Source organism: Myotis daubentonii, chromosome 4, assembly GCF_963259705.1.
Source record: "Myotis daubentonii chromosome 4, mMyoDau2.1, whole genome shotgun sequence".
In the NCBI taxonomy this organism is placed as follows: domain Eukaryota; kingdom Metazoa; phylum Chordata; class Mammalia; order Chiroptera; family Vespertilionidae; genus Myotis; species Myotis daubentonii.
In genome coordinates this window covers 107,969,418-107,986,780 of record NC_081843.1, presented here as the reverse complement: position 1 = coordinate 107,986,780, position 17,363 = coordinate 107,969,418, and the positions used below count along the sequence as shown (strand labels likewise).

General features: G+C 42.3%; 1 protein-coding gene across 1 annotated transcript in view; it reads right to left on the bottom strand.

The window, feature by feature from the left end:
* Positions 1-17,363, bottom strand: part of PLCXD3 (phosphatidylinositol specific phospholipase C X domain containing 3) — a 135,203-nt gene that overhangs the window by 34,699 nt on the left and 83,141 nt on the right. The window contains exon 2 of the mRNA XM_059694864.1: positions 15,207-15,915. Within this exon, the coding sequence (XP_059550847.1) occupies positions 15,207-15,915 (709 nt within the window). The remainder of the gene's footprint in view (positions 1-15,206; positions 15,916-17,363) is intronic.

The window sequence follows — 17,363 nt, the reverse complement described above, 5'->3', positions numbered from 1 at the left end:
TGTTGATCCCTGTTTTTAAAAATGAAAATGGCCTCTCATTTTAATTCAGCTTACATATAACCCAGTTTACAGAGTACCATGTCTGACCAAACCTTTCTGTTATTAATGTATTTTGAAACATATGCTAAGAACCCTTGCTTTCTCCCTTCCTTTCTCTCTGCTGATGGAGCCACAGTGGGAAAGATTCAGTAGGCCATGCCCATCTGGAGGTTTGCATGTTGTTATCACAAGCTACCTGGCCAACAAGGAGGGCTGCATGGGATGTGGGAAACTTACATCCCAGGGGCCACCATTAGCTCCTGCAATTAGCTGCACAATTACACCAGTCACGACAAGGATGACAGAGATCTAGAAGCAACTTAATGAACCATTTTTAGTTTTACTATAACAACCATGCGTATACAGACACGCATGACCTCACCCTAAGATGGACATATGTTTATTTGAAACAGAATCTGCTGGGTTGGTTGATGTATTCAAATAATGAAAATGTGACTAATGACAACCACACGTCTATCTCAGAACAGTGCCTTGCCAACCTTATCCAGGTAGCCCAGCTTGTCAATAGATCTCTGAGGGACAGGTATTTAAACTATTTGTCCATTGTGGTTAGCCTTTGCTCCTTGGAATAAACCAATATAGATGTCAGAAAAATACTAGAGGTTGAATTTTAGAAAACAATCTTATTTCAAAATTGTTATTGTCATAATTTAAGGTGGCATTGGCCAATTATGAAATTGTCTGATATGAATTCATTTCTTAAAACATGCAAGACTTGATTTCTGTTTGAATATGGAATGTATTTTTCTTTTATTATCTTCCACGGTATCTGACTCCCAAAACTGCTCAGTAAATACTTACAAGCTATTATAAGGCATTTTAGGGGATACAAAATTGAAGAGCTGTGGTCCTTATTTGCTAGGAGCTTGTGGTATAAGTCAATCAGTGGTTTTCAATCCTGACCCAACACCAAAATAATCTTGGGATCCAGAGACGGGGTTTGAACATACGTAGATCCTAAAGTCCCCTCGTAATTCTGATGCACAGAATCATTGTGACCAATTTAAGCTTAGTTCTAAAAATGATTATAACAAAATGAAAATAACATTAAACACAATAGAAATCTATAATATTAGTGTTAGAGGAAAAACAAAACCCCAAGATATCTGTTGCAAGATGGTCATATAACTTTTGGCAATTAGTGTATGGAATGTTTATGTGTGACTACATCTATTAAAAAATCCAAATCATAATAAGCTTTATTACAATAAGGTTCTATTTAAAGTAAATGTAATTGGTCTCAATAATTTCCTAGGAAATTAGTTTCTTGAAGAGGATTATTTACTCTTTTAATTTCGCAGAGTACCATTGAGTGTCCTTACAAAATGGTTGTTGCTAATAATAATAATGAAAGTCAACATGTATTGATCATTCACTATGGACCAAACACCGAGCTAAACACCTTGTGTGACTATCAAACTTATGCTTCACAGCAGCCCTATCCATGCATTTTTATTCCCATTTTATGGAGGAGGAACTGAAGCTCAGAGAGTTTAAGGAACTTGCCTAAGATCACACGATCTTAGTGGCAGAATCAGGACAAGCCCAGCTCAGCCTCCAAAGTGAATGCTTGAGCCACTAAAACTCTACTAGAAACATGAACGAGATGCCTAATGGATTCTGAATAAGAGAATCTACCTCATTCACGCCCAGAATTGAGACTAAGTAAAGGAAGGAAGAGATGAGTGGACAGACTGCTTTGCCACTCTGCTGGAGGCCCCATCTCAGCTGTGCATTTTAGCTCTATGATTCACTACAATTTTGTTTAAAAGAGCTACAAGATACAAAAGTAATACAGTTAAAATGGATATTTCACTTAATTGGCTGTTTTAATCTTAAACTAATTATCACGATTGTAATATGCAAACTCTTGAATAACCAAAGCTCTCACAGCTGAAGTTTAAAAGCTGGATGGAGGAGGCTGCTCTTTGGTCCAGCCACCAACCACCACACTTATTTTTATATTAGCATGTTAGTGCCTCAACAGGGCGATCCTCTGAAAATGGGGTTCCCTTTTCCTCCATCGCTGAAATGCTGGGAATTAAAATATTCTGGATGAGAATCAGTGACAGGCCTTGGAAGCTGTTTTCACACTTTGGGGAAAGCTGCTCTTCTGAAAGAAGCTGAGGTTGTTTGTCACTTGAAATCCCTCAATTTGGAAGTGGATATAAACATTTTCTTCTCTTTGATTTTGCAGATGTTCATAAATATGTGATACTTTCATATTATTGCTTTGGGTTAGCTTTGAAAAGAACCATCTAATTTCAGAACTTAACCATATACAACTCTAAAGGAGGGGCAATGTGTAGGGGGTAAGAAAAAGCAACACACTGAAATCAGTCGTATTTGACTCCAAACTCTAGAAACCATAGAAGCTGTGTAAATCTGGGCCAGTGGATTTCCTTTGTTAATGAGTTTTTCCACATATAAAATGGAAGTGAAAACATCCCATGTGAGTTTTTCCACATATAAAATAGAAGTGAAAATATCCCGTGTGAGTTTTTCCAAGAATCTTATATAATAAAAGCCTAATATGCAAATTGTCCCCTCAGTCGGTCATTTGAGCAGGAGTTCTACTGGGAGACTGGTAGTTCAACCCCTCGCTGTGACACAGCACTGGCAGCAGGCGGCAGTGGAGGCACTGTTGGCCCTGATGGGCCCCGATGGGCCCCCAGTGGTGGGGGTTGGGAGTGAGGCTGCCACCTGGCTCCCAGGTGCTGAGGGAGCCAGGTTCCCCCCCACCCCCACCCCCACCCCGCCGGCCCTAATCAATCGCCCCGCAGGTGGGATGGTGGAACAGGTGAGGGGGCAGCGTCAGGCCAAAGCAGAGTGCCAGGCAGGGCTGTGGGGCTGCAAGGCTGGGGGCACAAGCTGGGGCCCGATTTCCGCAGGCCACCCTGAGGGACCCCCCCCCCACCTGTGCACAAATTCACGCACTGGGCCTCTATTCAATATTTTCTCATAGATTATCTTATTCTATTGGGGGGGGGTTCTTTTTATAACAAACACCCCAAGGCTTAGAAGCTGAAATTGCGTTATCCCTCAGAACAATTACCTGGGGATGACTGTCCACTCACCCCATCAATGGTAGGCTGACTCCAAATCTCTGTAGGGCTCCTCTATTGAAACTGCCTTCAGAGCATGTTCATGAGACACATAAGAAAAAGTGATCTCATTATTGTTCCATTTGGATTTTGACTCCAAACAGCATTCATCAGCTTGGCTCCCCTACCTTATTTACTAAACTTGGCTCTGAATGAGTGCAGGTTGTTCAAACTATCCTACAATTGCTTCAGCATCACTTGGCTGGATAAAGAAATCCCCAAGGTGACTAATCTGAAGGCAGCAGACACTGGAATGTATACATTTTGGCATCTTCATTTAAACCAAAAAGCAAGCCACATACTAAACATTTCATGTTTCCCTAATCCCTGGGCAGTTCATATCATCTGTTTAACAAGAAAACAAATGAAGATCCAGGAAAAGCGACTGTCACGGGATCTTTTGTGCAGTGGCTGCCCTAAGCCAGTGGTTTTCAACCAAGGGCATTTCTCTCTCTCTCTCTCTCTCTCTCTCTCTCTCTCTCTCTCTCTCTCTCTCTCTCTCTCTCGTTGACAATTTGACAATATCTGGAGACATTTTTTAAAAAAATGTATTTTTTTATTTTAGAGAGGAAGTGAGAGGGAGATAGAGATAGAAACATCAATGATGAAAGAGAATCATTGATTGGCTGCCTCCTGCATGCAACCCAGACATGTGCCCTGACTGAGAATTGAACCCTGACCTCCTGGTTCATAGGTTGACACTCAACCACTGGAGACACTTTTGACGGTCATGACTCAAGAAGGGGGAAGTGCTGCTGGAATCGTGTGGTAGAGACCAGGGATGCTGCCAAACAACCTACAATGTACAGGGCAACCCCCAACAGTGAGGAAACACCTTGTCCAAAATGCCAGTTATTCTGAGGTTGAGAACCCCTGTCCTAGGCTGAGAATTCTGACTCCCAGTCTGTTTAGTAGCCCTCACTCAGGTCAGTGTGACTATCCCTGTGTCCTCCCGTTTCCACATTTTTTTTTCCTTTGGGGATTAAAGAGTAAAGTTTTTCCATGCTATTTTTGCCACTTGAATATCTCTCTTTGCCCGAGGCTCCTTTACCAAAGGATACTAAACAGTCACAGAGGTTGCCTGGAGATGCATTTGGCATCTTAAAAGTCTAATTGGCAGGAAAATTAAAGCAACTTAAAATGTGTGTGCTCTTCGGGGCGAAGTGCTATTCCCACTCCATATTATTACCTCCCAGAGACAGCTGGGGCGAGAGCAGCTGGGACTTCCTGCGCTATCGTTTTGGCATGTTGCTATAAATTTGTCCCTTCTCACTACAAAACTGAGAAAGAAGAGAGGAGAAAACAGTACCAAGGCCAAGTACACTTGTCTAAAGGTTGCTCCTCTGTGTCCTTCAGAAGCCCCCAACGTGGCTCCCTTGTTGTGAAGTTAATTCAATTAAGGAAGGAATGTACTTCATTCGATATGCACTTTTGATAATAGAGGAATAGATCGTGGCGTATAAACTGTGTAGGAGAGAATGTTAAGCCTAAAAGCATTTCTTTTCCACCTCAAACTTTTAAAATAATATATGTACCATGCAGTTATTAAATATTCTCGGGGGATTTGCTAAATTTTATGGTCAAAAGAGAACCCTTTCACATAATGGTTTTGCGCCCCCCCCCCCCACCTAAATAGCTGTCAACAATACCAACAAGCACACAGAGTGTGGAGTGTCTGTGGCTGGTCTTTCAAGCCTCCACGGAACTCTCACTTGTTGGCCTTGTCTGAACCTGATTGTCTGGAAAGGTTCCCCAAACCAAGCATAATTTTCTACCTTAGAAAAGATGCTGTTTATCATTTTCAGTGGCCAATGGGTGGACAACCACAAAAGTAGATTTCATTTGAGTAGAGAAAATAAGATGTGCTCTTGATATTTGAGCCAAACATTACAACGTAGTGAGGAAAGAAAGGGCAGCCAAGGTGAGTGCATTGTTGTCCTGAGATATTGGAGAAGTCACTTTTGTCACCTTTCTTTCCCTTGAGCCACTATGGGTACTAAATCTGCAGGTCAACATGTTCCTGCTCAGTTGAAAATTCTGTCTTGTACCATTTCTAACTGTTTCTTACATAAACCTCACATTCCAGGGAGACTGCCCTGTAACCCCAAGACAAGGGTCATGGGGCAAGATCTTGTAAGACACTACACCATCCCTCTCCTGTCCCCACTCAAAGCCCACAGCATGGTCTTCAGAGTCTCATGATTGAGGGACTGGCTGACTCAATACATGGATGAATTCTCATGATGGGACACTGGAGAAAACTACTTTGGTCTACTTTGTTGAAGAGAAATTAAAATTCTCTGAAGTCATAAGTGACATCCTAGACACCAAGTGGGTTATATTCCTTTCTTCCCCTCTCCACCCCATCATATCTAAGTTCTGTCTGAATTTTTATCAAGAGCTACAGAGGGACAAAAGCCCCAAAATATCTCAGAGATAAGTCATGCAACACTGGGACAGAAAACACACACACACACACACACACACACACACACACACACACACACACCACTTTCATAACTACAATGGCCTCAAGAAAACGCCAAAGAAAATATGAGGTCTAGAGAAAGAAAAAAGAAAGTAAATGCATGAAACTAGGTGAGAAAGTACCACATTGGGTAGATGAGCACTTTTCCCTCTACTCTCAGTTGAGAGATAAAGACACACTACTTGGGAAACCCTTCCTTCATGAGCAGGAGCAAAACAATGTACTCTCCCAGGCGCTGAGTGAAGACTAGGTTCCTACTTAACTTCTTTACTTCTTCCACCCCTTTCAACACACACACACACACACACACACACACACACACACACACGTACGCACACACACGCACGCACACACGCACACACGCACACACATGCACACACACATGGCAGGCACATATACATTTTCAATTTAAAGCTGGCTCCCTTGGAGCAGAAATGGTGGACCATTGAAACAACCTTTATATGCACAGCCGATGCTATGGAGATATTGAAATGTCCCTGCTCATGATTTGTGGCATCAAGGAGCTTCTCAGATACAAGATCTTCTGCCATGTCCTATTTGGGGGTTGCTGGGACACAGGGGTGAAGTGTAAGCACATAGCCAGCAGCAACCAGCTATGTGTTATTGCAAACATGTGAAGTTCTCCTTCTGTCATAGAAAACCATGTAGAAATGCATGTGGCAGCCTGCTGTACTTGTGAATGACCATGAGTCAAGTTTATTCAATAGCCCTTAACTGCTCATCAGTAAATGTAAAATGGAGACCAGAATAAAACGAAGTTTCCAGGTTTTACTTTTTAGCCATAGATTCAGCATGTCTCCTCTGAGTCCACATATGGTCTCTGTTAACAGACAAACTTAGACTAAACTATATACTCAACCAAGTTTCTCTACATCTATTCATGATAAGCTATTCAAATTACAAGTAGTTTATTGGGAGAAATAGGCAATATAAATGAAAGCCTCCAAAATATACCCCCAAAATCTTAAGGATGCATTTTCACAAGTAACCCTTTTAGCATTATTGTGTTATTTATGTCATGCCTGGTTCACTTTTGAACCTGAGCTAGATCACACTGGCTTTTCTGTTTAGTGTTCAGATAAGCAGTCACTCCATGGTGACTCTGGTCAGTTTCCTCCTGGCCAAATCTCACACACATTCCCAAAGGGCAGCCTGTGATTTTAGCCTTCACTGATGAAGTCACACATCCCTGGCTCACTGCCGCAGACACCAGGACAGGATGTCACTCGCAAGATTCTTCTCTTAACAGCTGAGGCCTCAGACACCAGGACAGGATGTCGCAGATCCAGAAACAACTCGCAAGATTCTTCTCTTAACAGCTGAGGCCACAGACATCAGGACAAGATGTCACAGATCCAGAAACAACTCGCAAGATTCTTCTCTTAACAGCCGAGGCCACAGGAAAATGAGTGATGAGGGGGTGAGAGGCAGGGATACTTTAAAGCAAAAATTCCAGCTATACTTGTGATTTCTGCAGATAAAAAGCAGTGACGATAGGCAAGTCTCTAGCTATTCTGTCTAATTATATTTTGTACTTTCCAATAAGTTCATTAGCAAAAGGCTACAATCCCAGACAATAGAGCAAGAGCCAGGAGACCTGTGTTCTACACAGTGAAGCCAGATATCAGGCAGGGCATGCAGTATTTTCTTCTGAAATCCTCCAAGGCCAGATATTCAGGGAAAATGTCATATTCACAGCTTTTGTTATTGTCGTTGTTATACTGAAAATATTATGGAAGAAAACATTTTTATCAACTGAATGTCATACATTAAAAGCTGAAATGTCATGATCTGGAGCAGTGTGTGTACATTATTGAAGATTTTTGTTACAGTTTTGTTAGGTGGGGCACACTGAAAGCAACTCCTTGCCCTTCAATCCTTTGATAGAGAGGATTCAGCTTACGTCACCTCAGTTAAATAAGCATTTATACTGGTCAGAGTCAACTTTGTTAATCAATATGTCAGTCACCCAAAGCCGTGTCTACCAAGTACACCCAACACAACCAGCATTCAAGGTGCCCGTTCAAGCAAGGCCAAGAAAAAAATGCCTCCCCTGACACAAAGGGCAAGAGAACAATTCAGTTGAAAGTGGGACCACTGGCCTCTCACCTTCTGCTCCTCTGTGCCCTGAGTTGTGAAACCTTGGAAAAAACGTTGGGATGCTCACAGATATTAAAGAATAAGCAATTAATTCCCTTTACAAGATGCTGTGTTCTCACATTTCTTTCACACCTTCAACCCCTTCAGCCTCCACAACCAGGGATTCTTTATACTTGTTAGCCACGTCCAATCCTTGCCCCATGACACAGGAAGAAACTTAGGATCACAGAGAAAAACATGTGAAGCTAATGATCAGTATGACTCAATTGGAAGTCTACATTTTCTGTAGACAAGCCCTGGACTAGGGTATCACCAACTCTGATTTGCCTCATTATCACAGTGGTCCGGGCTTCTGCATAGACACAGCCTCAACTATTTCAATGAGAAAAAGAATCACAAAGAAAAAGCACATGGAAAGCTTAACTCACATCAGAGGCTTTCAGACCAAATGGAAATAAGTGCTATTTTTTCCTTCACGTTGCACAGAAAGGGGGGAAAGAAATTAAAAATCAACCCCTGACACCTGGAAGCTACCCTAACACTCACAAATAGGCCATGTTATTCTCTGGTTGCAAATAGACAATCTCCCAGAACACCAACCTCCCTATGAGGTTAGTCAAAATCAAGGGGAAAGTAAGAGAAAAACAAAAACTTTGTAATTTTGTCTAGGCACAACGACAAAATCACCCACAGAATAGCTAAACATTTATCTGTCTAGACTTAATGAATGACTGTGACTTTTTTTAACCAATTACTGTCTATTCTCCCTTTAGCCCTATAGATAAGACCTATTGAGAGACCCAGTTATAGAATTGTCCTTGCTTTCTGACTGCATGCAATCTAGGGAGAATCTCTGCCTCCTTGAGCCTCACCAAGTGACCCCCCAAACCCCAGTTCCATCACCTGCTCACTAGGAGTCTCATGGTTCCCATGGTGTGGGTCCAACCTCACTGCAACAAGTAATGAACTCAGGGTGTTCGATTATACACTTGTGTCTGATGATTTGGTGGTCACAGAACATTTATGCCTTTTTCCCCAGCATAAAGTCAGAAGGTCTCTGCAGAGTGGAGCAATTCCTCCTTGAATAAATGGCCTTGCTCTCCACGCCAAGAAGCCCTGTCTACAGAGGGCAGATGGCACAAGGCCTGAGCTGTCCAGATCCAGTCCATTTTACTTCTAGGCTCAGATACCTCTTACTTGTTTATCTACTGACAATTCACGTTTTGGTTAATTTCTAATCCCAAACTAGCCTCTTCTCCCCTCACTTGCTGGCTGATGTCCCCAGACTATTGTGCCACAGCCTGATTGACTAAACATCCCTGCTGCATGGGCACTCCATCCTTATTCCCTCTGTCTCCCCCTCTACCCCCATCAACCACTTGCTCTCATTTTTCTGTGAGTGCTGGCTGCAGACTAGGGCCAGCTGTGGGCAAACTACGGCCCACGGGCCGGATCCGGCCCGTTTGAAATGAATAAAACTATTGGAAAAAATGACCATACCCTTTTACGTAATGATGTTTACTTTGAATTTATATTAGTTCACACAAACACTCCATCCATGCTTTTGTTCCGGCCCTGTGGTCCAGTTTAAGAACCCATTGTGGCCCTTGAGTCAAAAAGTTTGCCCACCCCTGGACTAGGCTAGTTCCTTTTCAGACATTAAATTCAATCTGCCCAGTAATTCCACATAAGACAACTGACACCCAGAGAGATTCACTAAAATAGGCTTATATTCTCTCTCTCTCTCTCTCTCTCTCTCTCTCTCTCTCTCTCTCTCTCTCTCTCTTTCTCTCTCTCTCTCTCTCTCTCTCTCTCTCTCTCTCTCTCTCTCTCTCTCTCTCTCTCTCACACACACACACACACACACACACACACACACACACACCAGGAACTGAATGGGTATCTGACCTCCCAAAGGCTTAGAACTCTCTCCAGTCTTCAACTCTCCTGATGCAGATAATAAAAGATACCTGCCTGGATTTGCCTGCCCTTTAACCTTACAACTTCAGCACAATAAAGGAGAGAGAACGCTTTTATGTGCACTACTGCCACAGACCCCTGAGTCAGAACCTCTGGGGAGCAGCATTTAGGAACTCACATTTTAACAAAGTCGCCACACGCACTTCCCAGCTGGCCAAGCCTCAGGCTAGGAAAAAGGTTGCTTTCTGGAGTTTCCTTTCCATTTCCAAGCCAGACTCCTCTTTCTAGAGGTTCAAAAACCTAGATTCTGAATTGATCCCAGCACTGGCTCATAGCGCCACTAAACACATTACTTAGCTTTTCTGACCTTCAGTTTCTTAAACTGCAAGTTGGAAATAACACGTATGGAACAAATGAGGCCTCTGATAAGTGTATGTTGAAGAAACAATCTCATGATGAAAGTGCCTGGTAAACAATGATTATTCTAAAGCTGGTTTTCCACGGTCTCCTTGTTATTCTCTCTCAACAGGCATATGGAGCCCAAGGAGACAGCTTCCCATTTTACTGAACTGGCGGGACCACAATCAGCTGCCCTAGTGCTGACTCCCCGGGAGACAGGGCCTGGGAGGTCAGAGGCAGAAAGCTGCTCTTCGTGGAGACTGTCATGCTCCCATGTCACCCTGCCTTCCAACCCACCTCTCAGCGAGTTCCTCTTCGCTCCCCACAGCTGTTGAGATGACTGATGTTGCAGGTAAACAACTTCCCAGAGGCCAGCCCTGTACCTGCTGGGCTTAGGAAATGACAGGTAAATTGGGCAGCAGTAATGCTGTTTGGGGTGTTGGTGTGAGCTGCAGTGTGTCCTGATTAGGAAAAAAATAGAGTCCATTGTGTTGGTGAGGCAGAAAGAGAGAGAACCCAGAGAAGGTTGGCCCTGCACAAAAATCCATAGCCCAAACCCAGGCTCGACCTCTGACCCCCAGTCAGGGCCCCAGGTACCACGGTATGCTGTGCACGGTGCAGACCTTCCATGTTTGTCCCTGAGCCTGTTCTATGACTCTGCTTGGTCTTGCTGTCCATCCTATCCTCTGTCCTCATCCCTCCCTGGGGTGTGGAGGACAAAATTCTGCCTTTAAGCCAGGAGACTTGGATTTTAATCCCATTTTTGCTGCCAGTTAAGCTCTGTAACTTGGGCAATCATTTAGCATTCCTTTGGCCCCAAATTCTTACTACATGGAAAACAGTTAAATGGGCAGCAAGCACACAGTAGAGGGAATTGAGCCCCATCACCTCTAAGTTCCATTCCTATCCATATGCTATGGCAGTGCTACCCTAGGGGCCTCATGCCAGCATCCTACATTGGTTTGCTTTCTTGAGACAAAGCCATACACTCCACGACCAGCTCTTCTCACAGCTTCCCCTCCACACACACCCCAGGCTAGCATGCTTACCTTCCCAAATCCTTAGAGTGACTCTCCCCTCCAAGATGTGATATTGTATAACATGCACCCACTCCTAGAAAATGTAAATTTTCCCTAATTTGCAGGAGTAAGCATGAAACATGGAGTCAAACAGACCCAAATTATAATCTTGGCTTTGCTAAATTAACATGGGCTTTTTTGAGCAAGGTACTAGACATATTCAACTTCTAGTATTATCAGATCCATTTCCACCTACAATGGATCTGCTAATACCCACCTTGTCAGGCTGTGGGGAGGATTAAATGAACACAGTTCCTATAAAGCACAGTGCCTGGCACATAATGTGAGCTCAACAACTGTGTTTGCCCTCCTTTCCTATCTGGGTCATATTGATGCTTCTTTACAACCAACCACACCCTGAAAATTCTGCCTTTCCTCTAAGGCAGTGACTAATCCTGAGAGTCAATGCATAGTGCTGCACACTGTCCACCTCCAAGGATGTCATTCAGTAGAATGTGCCCTCAGGGCTCCAATGGGGAGAGCGTCAGTAGTGCTGAGATGTCCACATCTTCTACCTTTCTCGCCTCCCAGTCACTTCCTGACGTCTCACTTTGTTTCCAACCTTGGACTGGTGAGTTATCTTCCATATCTTCTATTCTTATTCAACCTACGCAGTCAGTTCAGTGTCATTCCCTGAGGTCCAGTTCTGATTGGTCCCCTTCAATATCTTCCTAGTACCTCTAGCACATAGGTGTTTAAACTCAGAGTCCCCAGACTACATTTAAAGTCCTGCATAATCTTCCCCTTGGCCTTTCCTAAGCTCATCTCTCGTGTTCCTTTACATCTCACTCTGCTCTGGCCAACTCTAACTTCTGTTCCTCCATGGATTTCCCAATTCCATGTTTTTCTCTTGCTGTTCCCTCAGTGTGGGAAGCCACACTGCCCATTTCTGCCCATCACAAGCCTGTCCTCTCTTCAAAGCTGACCAAAATCTTTCCAGGTATCTCTGCTTTTAAATCACTATAGATCTTGGCCGTTAATTTCTCTCTTTTTTCCAATTTGTATTTAGGTCATGTATGATCTTGCCTTTTCAAACATCCTTGATGCCTGAGGAAATCAATAGCATCTTACTAATTTTAATATGTTCACAGCACTCAATACAGAGCCCCTCACGGGAGCTACTTGACAGGTGCATACTAAATCGAACCTTCCAGCTGAATATACTGCCAACTTCATCTAGATCCGTGGTTCCCAACGTGGGCACATGTCCCACAGGGGGGCAATTTGATTTTTAAGGGGGGCCATTCAAGAATGGGTTATTAACAGTGAATTTTTTGCATTTCTTATGGTTCTAGGAGCCTCATACACAGTATATAAATATATATTGTGGCATATTTATGCATTTCAGTTCTCTATTATATGTTTTGAAACTTTATTTGCTATTTTTCATATCACTTCATATTATCGTTATTTTTTAACAATTTCTTAGTGATTTCCTTCTCAGTACTTCAACTGTCTTTTCATTCTTTTACTTTTTTCTCGTTCTTTGGAAGCTTGTTTAGACCAAGTTAATGGCCTTTTAGGCTTCCTCTATGTGAATAGCAGTTCACTTTTTAAATAATAAGAATTATATGTCATGGGGGTGGGGGGGGGGGGCATCAGGATTTTAGAATGGTTAGGTGGGGCATGCCCAAAAGAAGGTTGGGAACCATTAATCTAGGTGTTGTCATATAATAAGATGAAAACAAATGTGCAGTCACCACTAGGGGTGCTCACAGGTAGCTGGGAGATAGAATGATGCAATGGATTTAAACCTCCATATTGGAGGTCACACGGTGAAGCACCATTGAATACAGGGTCTTGAAAAGAGTAGGCATCCAGACGTGTTTGTTTTATAAATAAACACAAAATGGAGCAACTTGGATTTAACTCTTGAATTCACCTTTCCTGAACTGTGTTATCTGGGTAAGTTGCTTAACTTCCTAAGGGTCCATTTCTTCATTTATGATGGGATGGCAATGCTATTTGGGGGAAGTTTTGGGAAAATTAAATCAATCAATGCATATAAAACAGTTAGCACAGGATTGAAGAGATAGAGAACACTTTAAAATAGCTTGTTGTTATCATCATCATCATCTACATTGTTGACCTATATAAATATTGCCTAGATTAATTTAACATCAATTTATCTGCAAAGATGTATTGCTCCTTAAAAATCCTGACAGGTGGTCTGACAACTTTTTTTAACAACAACAAAAAAACAAGCCAACCACTCAAACACCTATAATGTATAAACTTCCACAAATTGGGGAAGGACTTGATTCAAGTTGCACACCTTCTTTTTAAAAACGTGTGAATTCCGTGGGGGTGAGGTGCAAAAACTGGTGTATGAAAAAAGAAATTAAAAATAGGTCTTTAGGAAATAAAATCCTGTGTCTTTTGGCATTGCTCAAATGTAGAAAACGCATCTGCAGTATTTGGAACCAGTGGCCAGATTGAAAGCTATGGTACCTACATCACTTTCCCTGAGAGGCACGCACACCTGCAAACACTGTTTTCCAAATGCATGCGCTCAGAGTTTTCCTAACCCCGTTAGACATCATCAAACAGATATAGAGAAGCTAGTCAAACGCAGGATTTTAGGATTGTGGGAATTAGGAACAGAAAAGGACCTTGGAAATGATCTAGTTCAAACTCCCAATTTTGCAGATGAAAATTCTTAGGGTCCAGAAAGGACTTCATATTGCCCAGCGGCTTCTCTTATGGTGTCAAAGGAGAATTCCATGACACTTGTTGGTGTTCACATAGGATTCCTGAATGGGCAGCCGTGGTACAATCTCAGGAGGAAGATGGCAGAGTCTCCTTTGTGGGCCTCTTCCCTTGAGGAGGGAAGAGAGGTAATGTACTCTTGGGGAGTTAAAGGTTCTTTCACTGACTCTCAGAGGTAAGTTGATTACCTTTGCAAGACGCTAGGATGAACACGAACAAAGATCTTTCCCTCTAGACCTCATCCAGAAAGCTGAAATACATGGACACAGGACGAAACGGCACCTTTGAGTTTCACATCAACACCCTACTCAGATATAGGCTTTGCGACAGGTTTAAAAAGAGGTCTTTCTAGTTCTTCTGAGACTAGGCTCCATTCTAGAATGCTTATAGCACAAGCATCACGGCCATGTTTAGACATATCTGCAAGGATTTCGCATAAGCCTAGAGAGAAGTTGATTCTACAGAGAGGGTCTTCGTCTCTGCTTTTCAAATTCTCTCATTTCCCACTTCTTTTTCTTTTCTCAGTGACACAGCTCTGCTATTCCAGCTACAAAAGCCAGAGGCCAGTGGCAAGTTCTCAATGAGAGCAGATGGCTGAGGATGGTTTTTGTTTTTTTAATACACTTCTATTGATTTCAGAGAGGAAGGAAGGGGGGGGGGGGGAGAGAGAGAGAGAGAGAGAGAGAGAGAGAGAGAGAGAGAGAGAGAGAGAGAGAGAGAGAGAGAGAGAGAGAGAGAGAGAGAGAGAGAGAGAGAGAGAGGGAGAAACATCAATGATGAGAGAAAATCACTGATTGGCTGCCTCCTACATGCCCCTACTAGGGATGGGGCCCACAGCTTGGGCATGTGCCCTTGATGGAAATCAAACCTAGGACCTTTCAGTCCCCAGGTCAACATTCTATCCACTAAGTCAAACTGGCTAGGGCTGAGGACAGTTTTCAAAATTAATTTCATGGGCTGTTAATAAGTGTGGTCTAAAAAAAATTATGTGCTCAGAAAACATTGAATTAGTTAACTTTAAACAAAATTCACCACTAAAATACTTGTTAGTGCCTTTTATATGCTAATGTGCAATGTGACTCTCTTGGCAGAGCTGTGTAAATATAATATATAAAAGCATTTTCCACACTTCCCTAACTTATTTGATTTTTCCTCCGCAAGTCCTACTTTAGTCCTACTAGAGCATAAGTTTTAAGCCACTCAATTTGTGGTACTTAGTTATGGTTGCCGTAGGACATTAATATACCTAGATGTGAATTTTAGCTCTGTCACTTAGCTCTATGAATTATTTAAACATTATCTTCCTGATACTTTAAGGACACTTACCTTTCTGTGATTGTTTCTCTGAGGCCACTGGCCACCCCTTTGACCACAGTGCTAGCTTTGGGCGTCAGCACCACCTGAGATATAAAAAACGAGCCCTTCTTTCTTCTCTCAGTGATGGACGCCTGAAGGAACTGAATCAGTTTTTCCGGGTCTGTGGTGTTGGCCCAGGGTGCTGGCATCATCTGCCCAGGCCAGAGGAAGGGCACCTCCAGAGCCACGGGACTGTGGTAGAAGACCAGCACCTGGTAGTCCTTCTCCCACAGGTACTTTAGACTCACTTCCTGTGCAAAAATTGCTGGGCACATCTTATTTCCATAGATGTCTTTCAGCATCTGGACCAATTTTTCATGGTGATATTTCTGCATTCCATAAAAATGATTGAAGTCCAAGAACACGACCTCCTTACGGTGATCTGTGAGGAATGCATTGATCTCCTCAAGGCCCTCATTGACTTTGGCACTGAACAAACCGTGAGCAAAGTAGAGTTCATTGTCAGGGTCTCTGGGCTTGGTGGAAATTCGAAGATCAAAATAACGGATCCCAGCTCCTAGCTGACCAGTAAAGTTCATCGTTTGCGTGGCTAACCATTTCCGCATCAGCTTTTTGGCCACAGTTCCAAAAACAGAGACAAAATTCTGGACAGTTTCTGGCTGTTCAGGCCCTACTGGAGAGGCTTCGTCGATGTAGAAGCTGAAAGAATCGTGAGATCCTAGAAGAACAACAAGGCACAATGTGGTTACATTTCAGTCCTTTGTCCTCCCAACCTCTTTCCCTCTTGCAATGTCTATGTCTCTCCCTCAGATGAGCCAAAGGAAGCACTAAGCAATATTCACCAAGTTCATTCTCATGCCTCAGGGAGGTTTTTTTTTACAGCCTAGTGTAACAACAGAGCAAATTGGTTCTGAAGTGATAAAACAATGCCTTCTGATCAACATTTTCAAATTCAAGTCATCATCTTCTACTTCTGTCAACAAAGAATTTAATGTATTCACTAGGATTGGTTTTCCATATAGTGACCATTCAAAAATAGGACTTATGGGGACCTACCAGTTCCCAAATACTTTGTCTATAATGTTGCCCCTGTTCTTCATTTTGGGTTGATTTGAAGCCCAGAAGTCTTGTTTCAACGAATAAAGAAGCTCTGCTTATTTTAATGAATAAAGAAGCCCTTTCCACCAGCAGATGGTCAGTGTAAGAATGGCAACCTCATACCCTTGGGAAAATACAAGAGGTCAAAGGGTAGAAGAAAGGAGAAATAAGGCAAGAGGACAGTCCAATGCTGACATGTTTAACATCATTTCTGACCCTGCATTTGGGCAACTGTCATCTTAGATAAGGTTGCAAGTTATCACAACTGAGCAAAAATTAACTAAGAAGCCATTTTCTTCAGATACTTCCTCTTAACAGCAAAGTCTCTTTTGGAAGTTGACTTCCCAATTTAAAAGAATTTCTTTCTAGGAAGAACAAGGACAACCTATTTATTTATTGCTAGCAGAAATAAATAACTCCGGAGATGTAGCAACTAATGTATGATTTGCCTGTAAGTACAGAGAACCACTTAAAATGTTATTGGACCCAATAAAGAAAAATTATTTCAAGTCATAACTTTATTTTTAAAGACACCTTTAATTCTTGGGCATGACCTACTAACTAGGTAAAATGAATGTATTCTGGATTTTTCACACATTAGCAGACATCATCATTCCTCATCTGTTCCTTATGCTTCCTCACACCTTGTGGTCCACTCCTGATCTATATTCCTTAAGGCACACATTACTCCTACCACCCAGACACACATACGCACACATGCACATACACATGCACACTCATGGCCCTCTAAATTTATCATCTATCACCTTATGGCTTTTGTCTGATAAGCTATTTGAAGTGATTTTTTCAATGATGCAATATTTACCTTTGATTTTATTCCATATATATGTTAATTTATATCTACATCTATATATGTATATATCTATGTCTAGCATTAAATGGTCCATAGAAATCATAAGAATATGGATTTCAGGCACCATGGTAGGTTGATTAGAGAAAATATTTTGAAAAATACTTTGATGCCTTCCCAATCATAACCTTTAAGATTTGGAACAGATAACTCCTTGGAATTATATGATTTTTTCCAAATAATGAAAGGTAACCCCC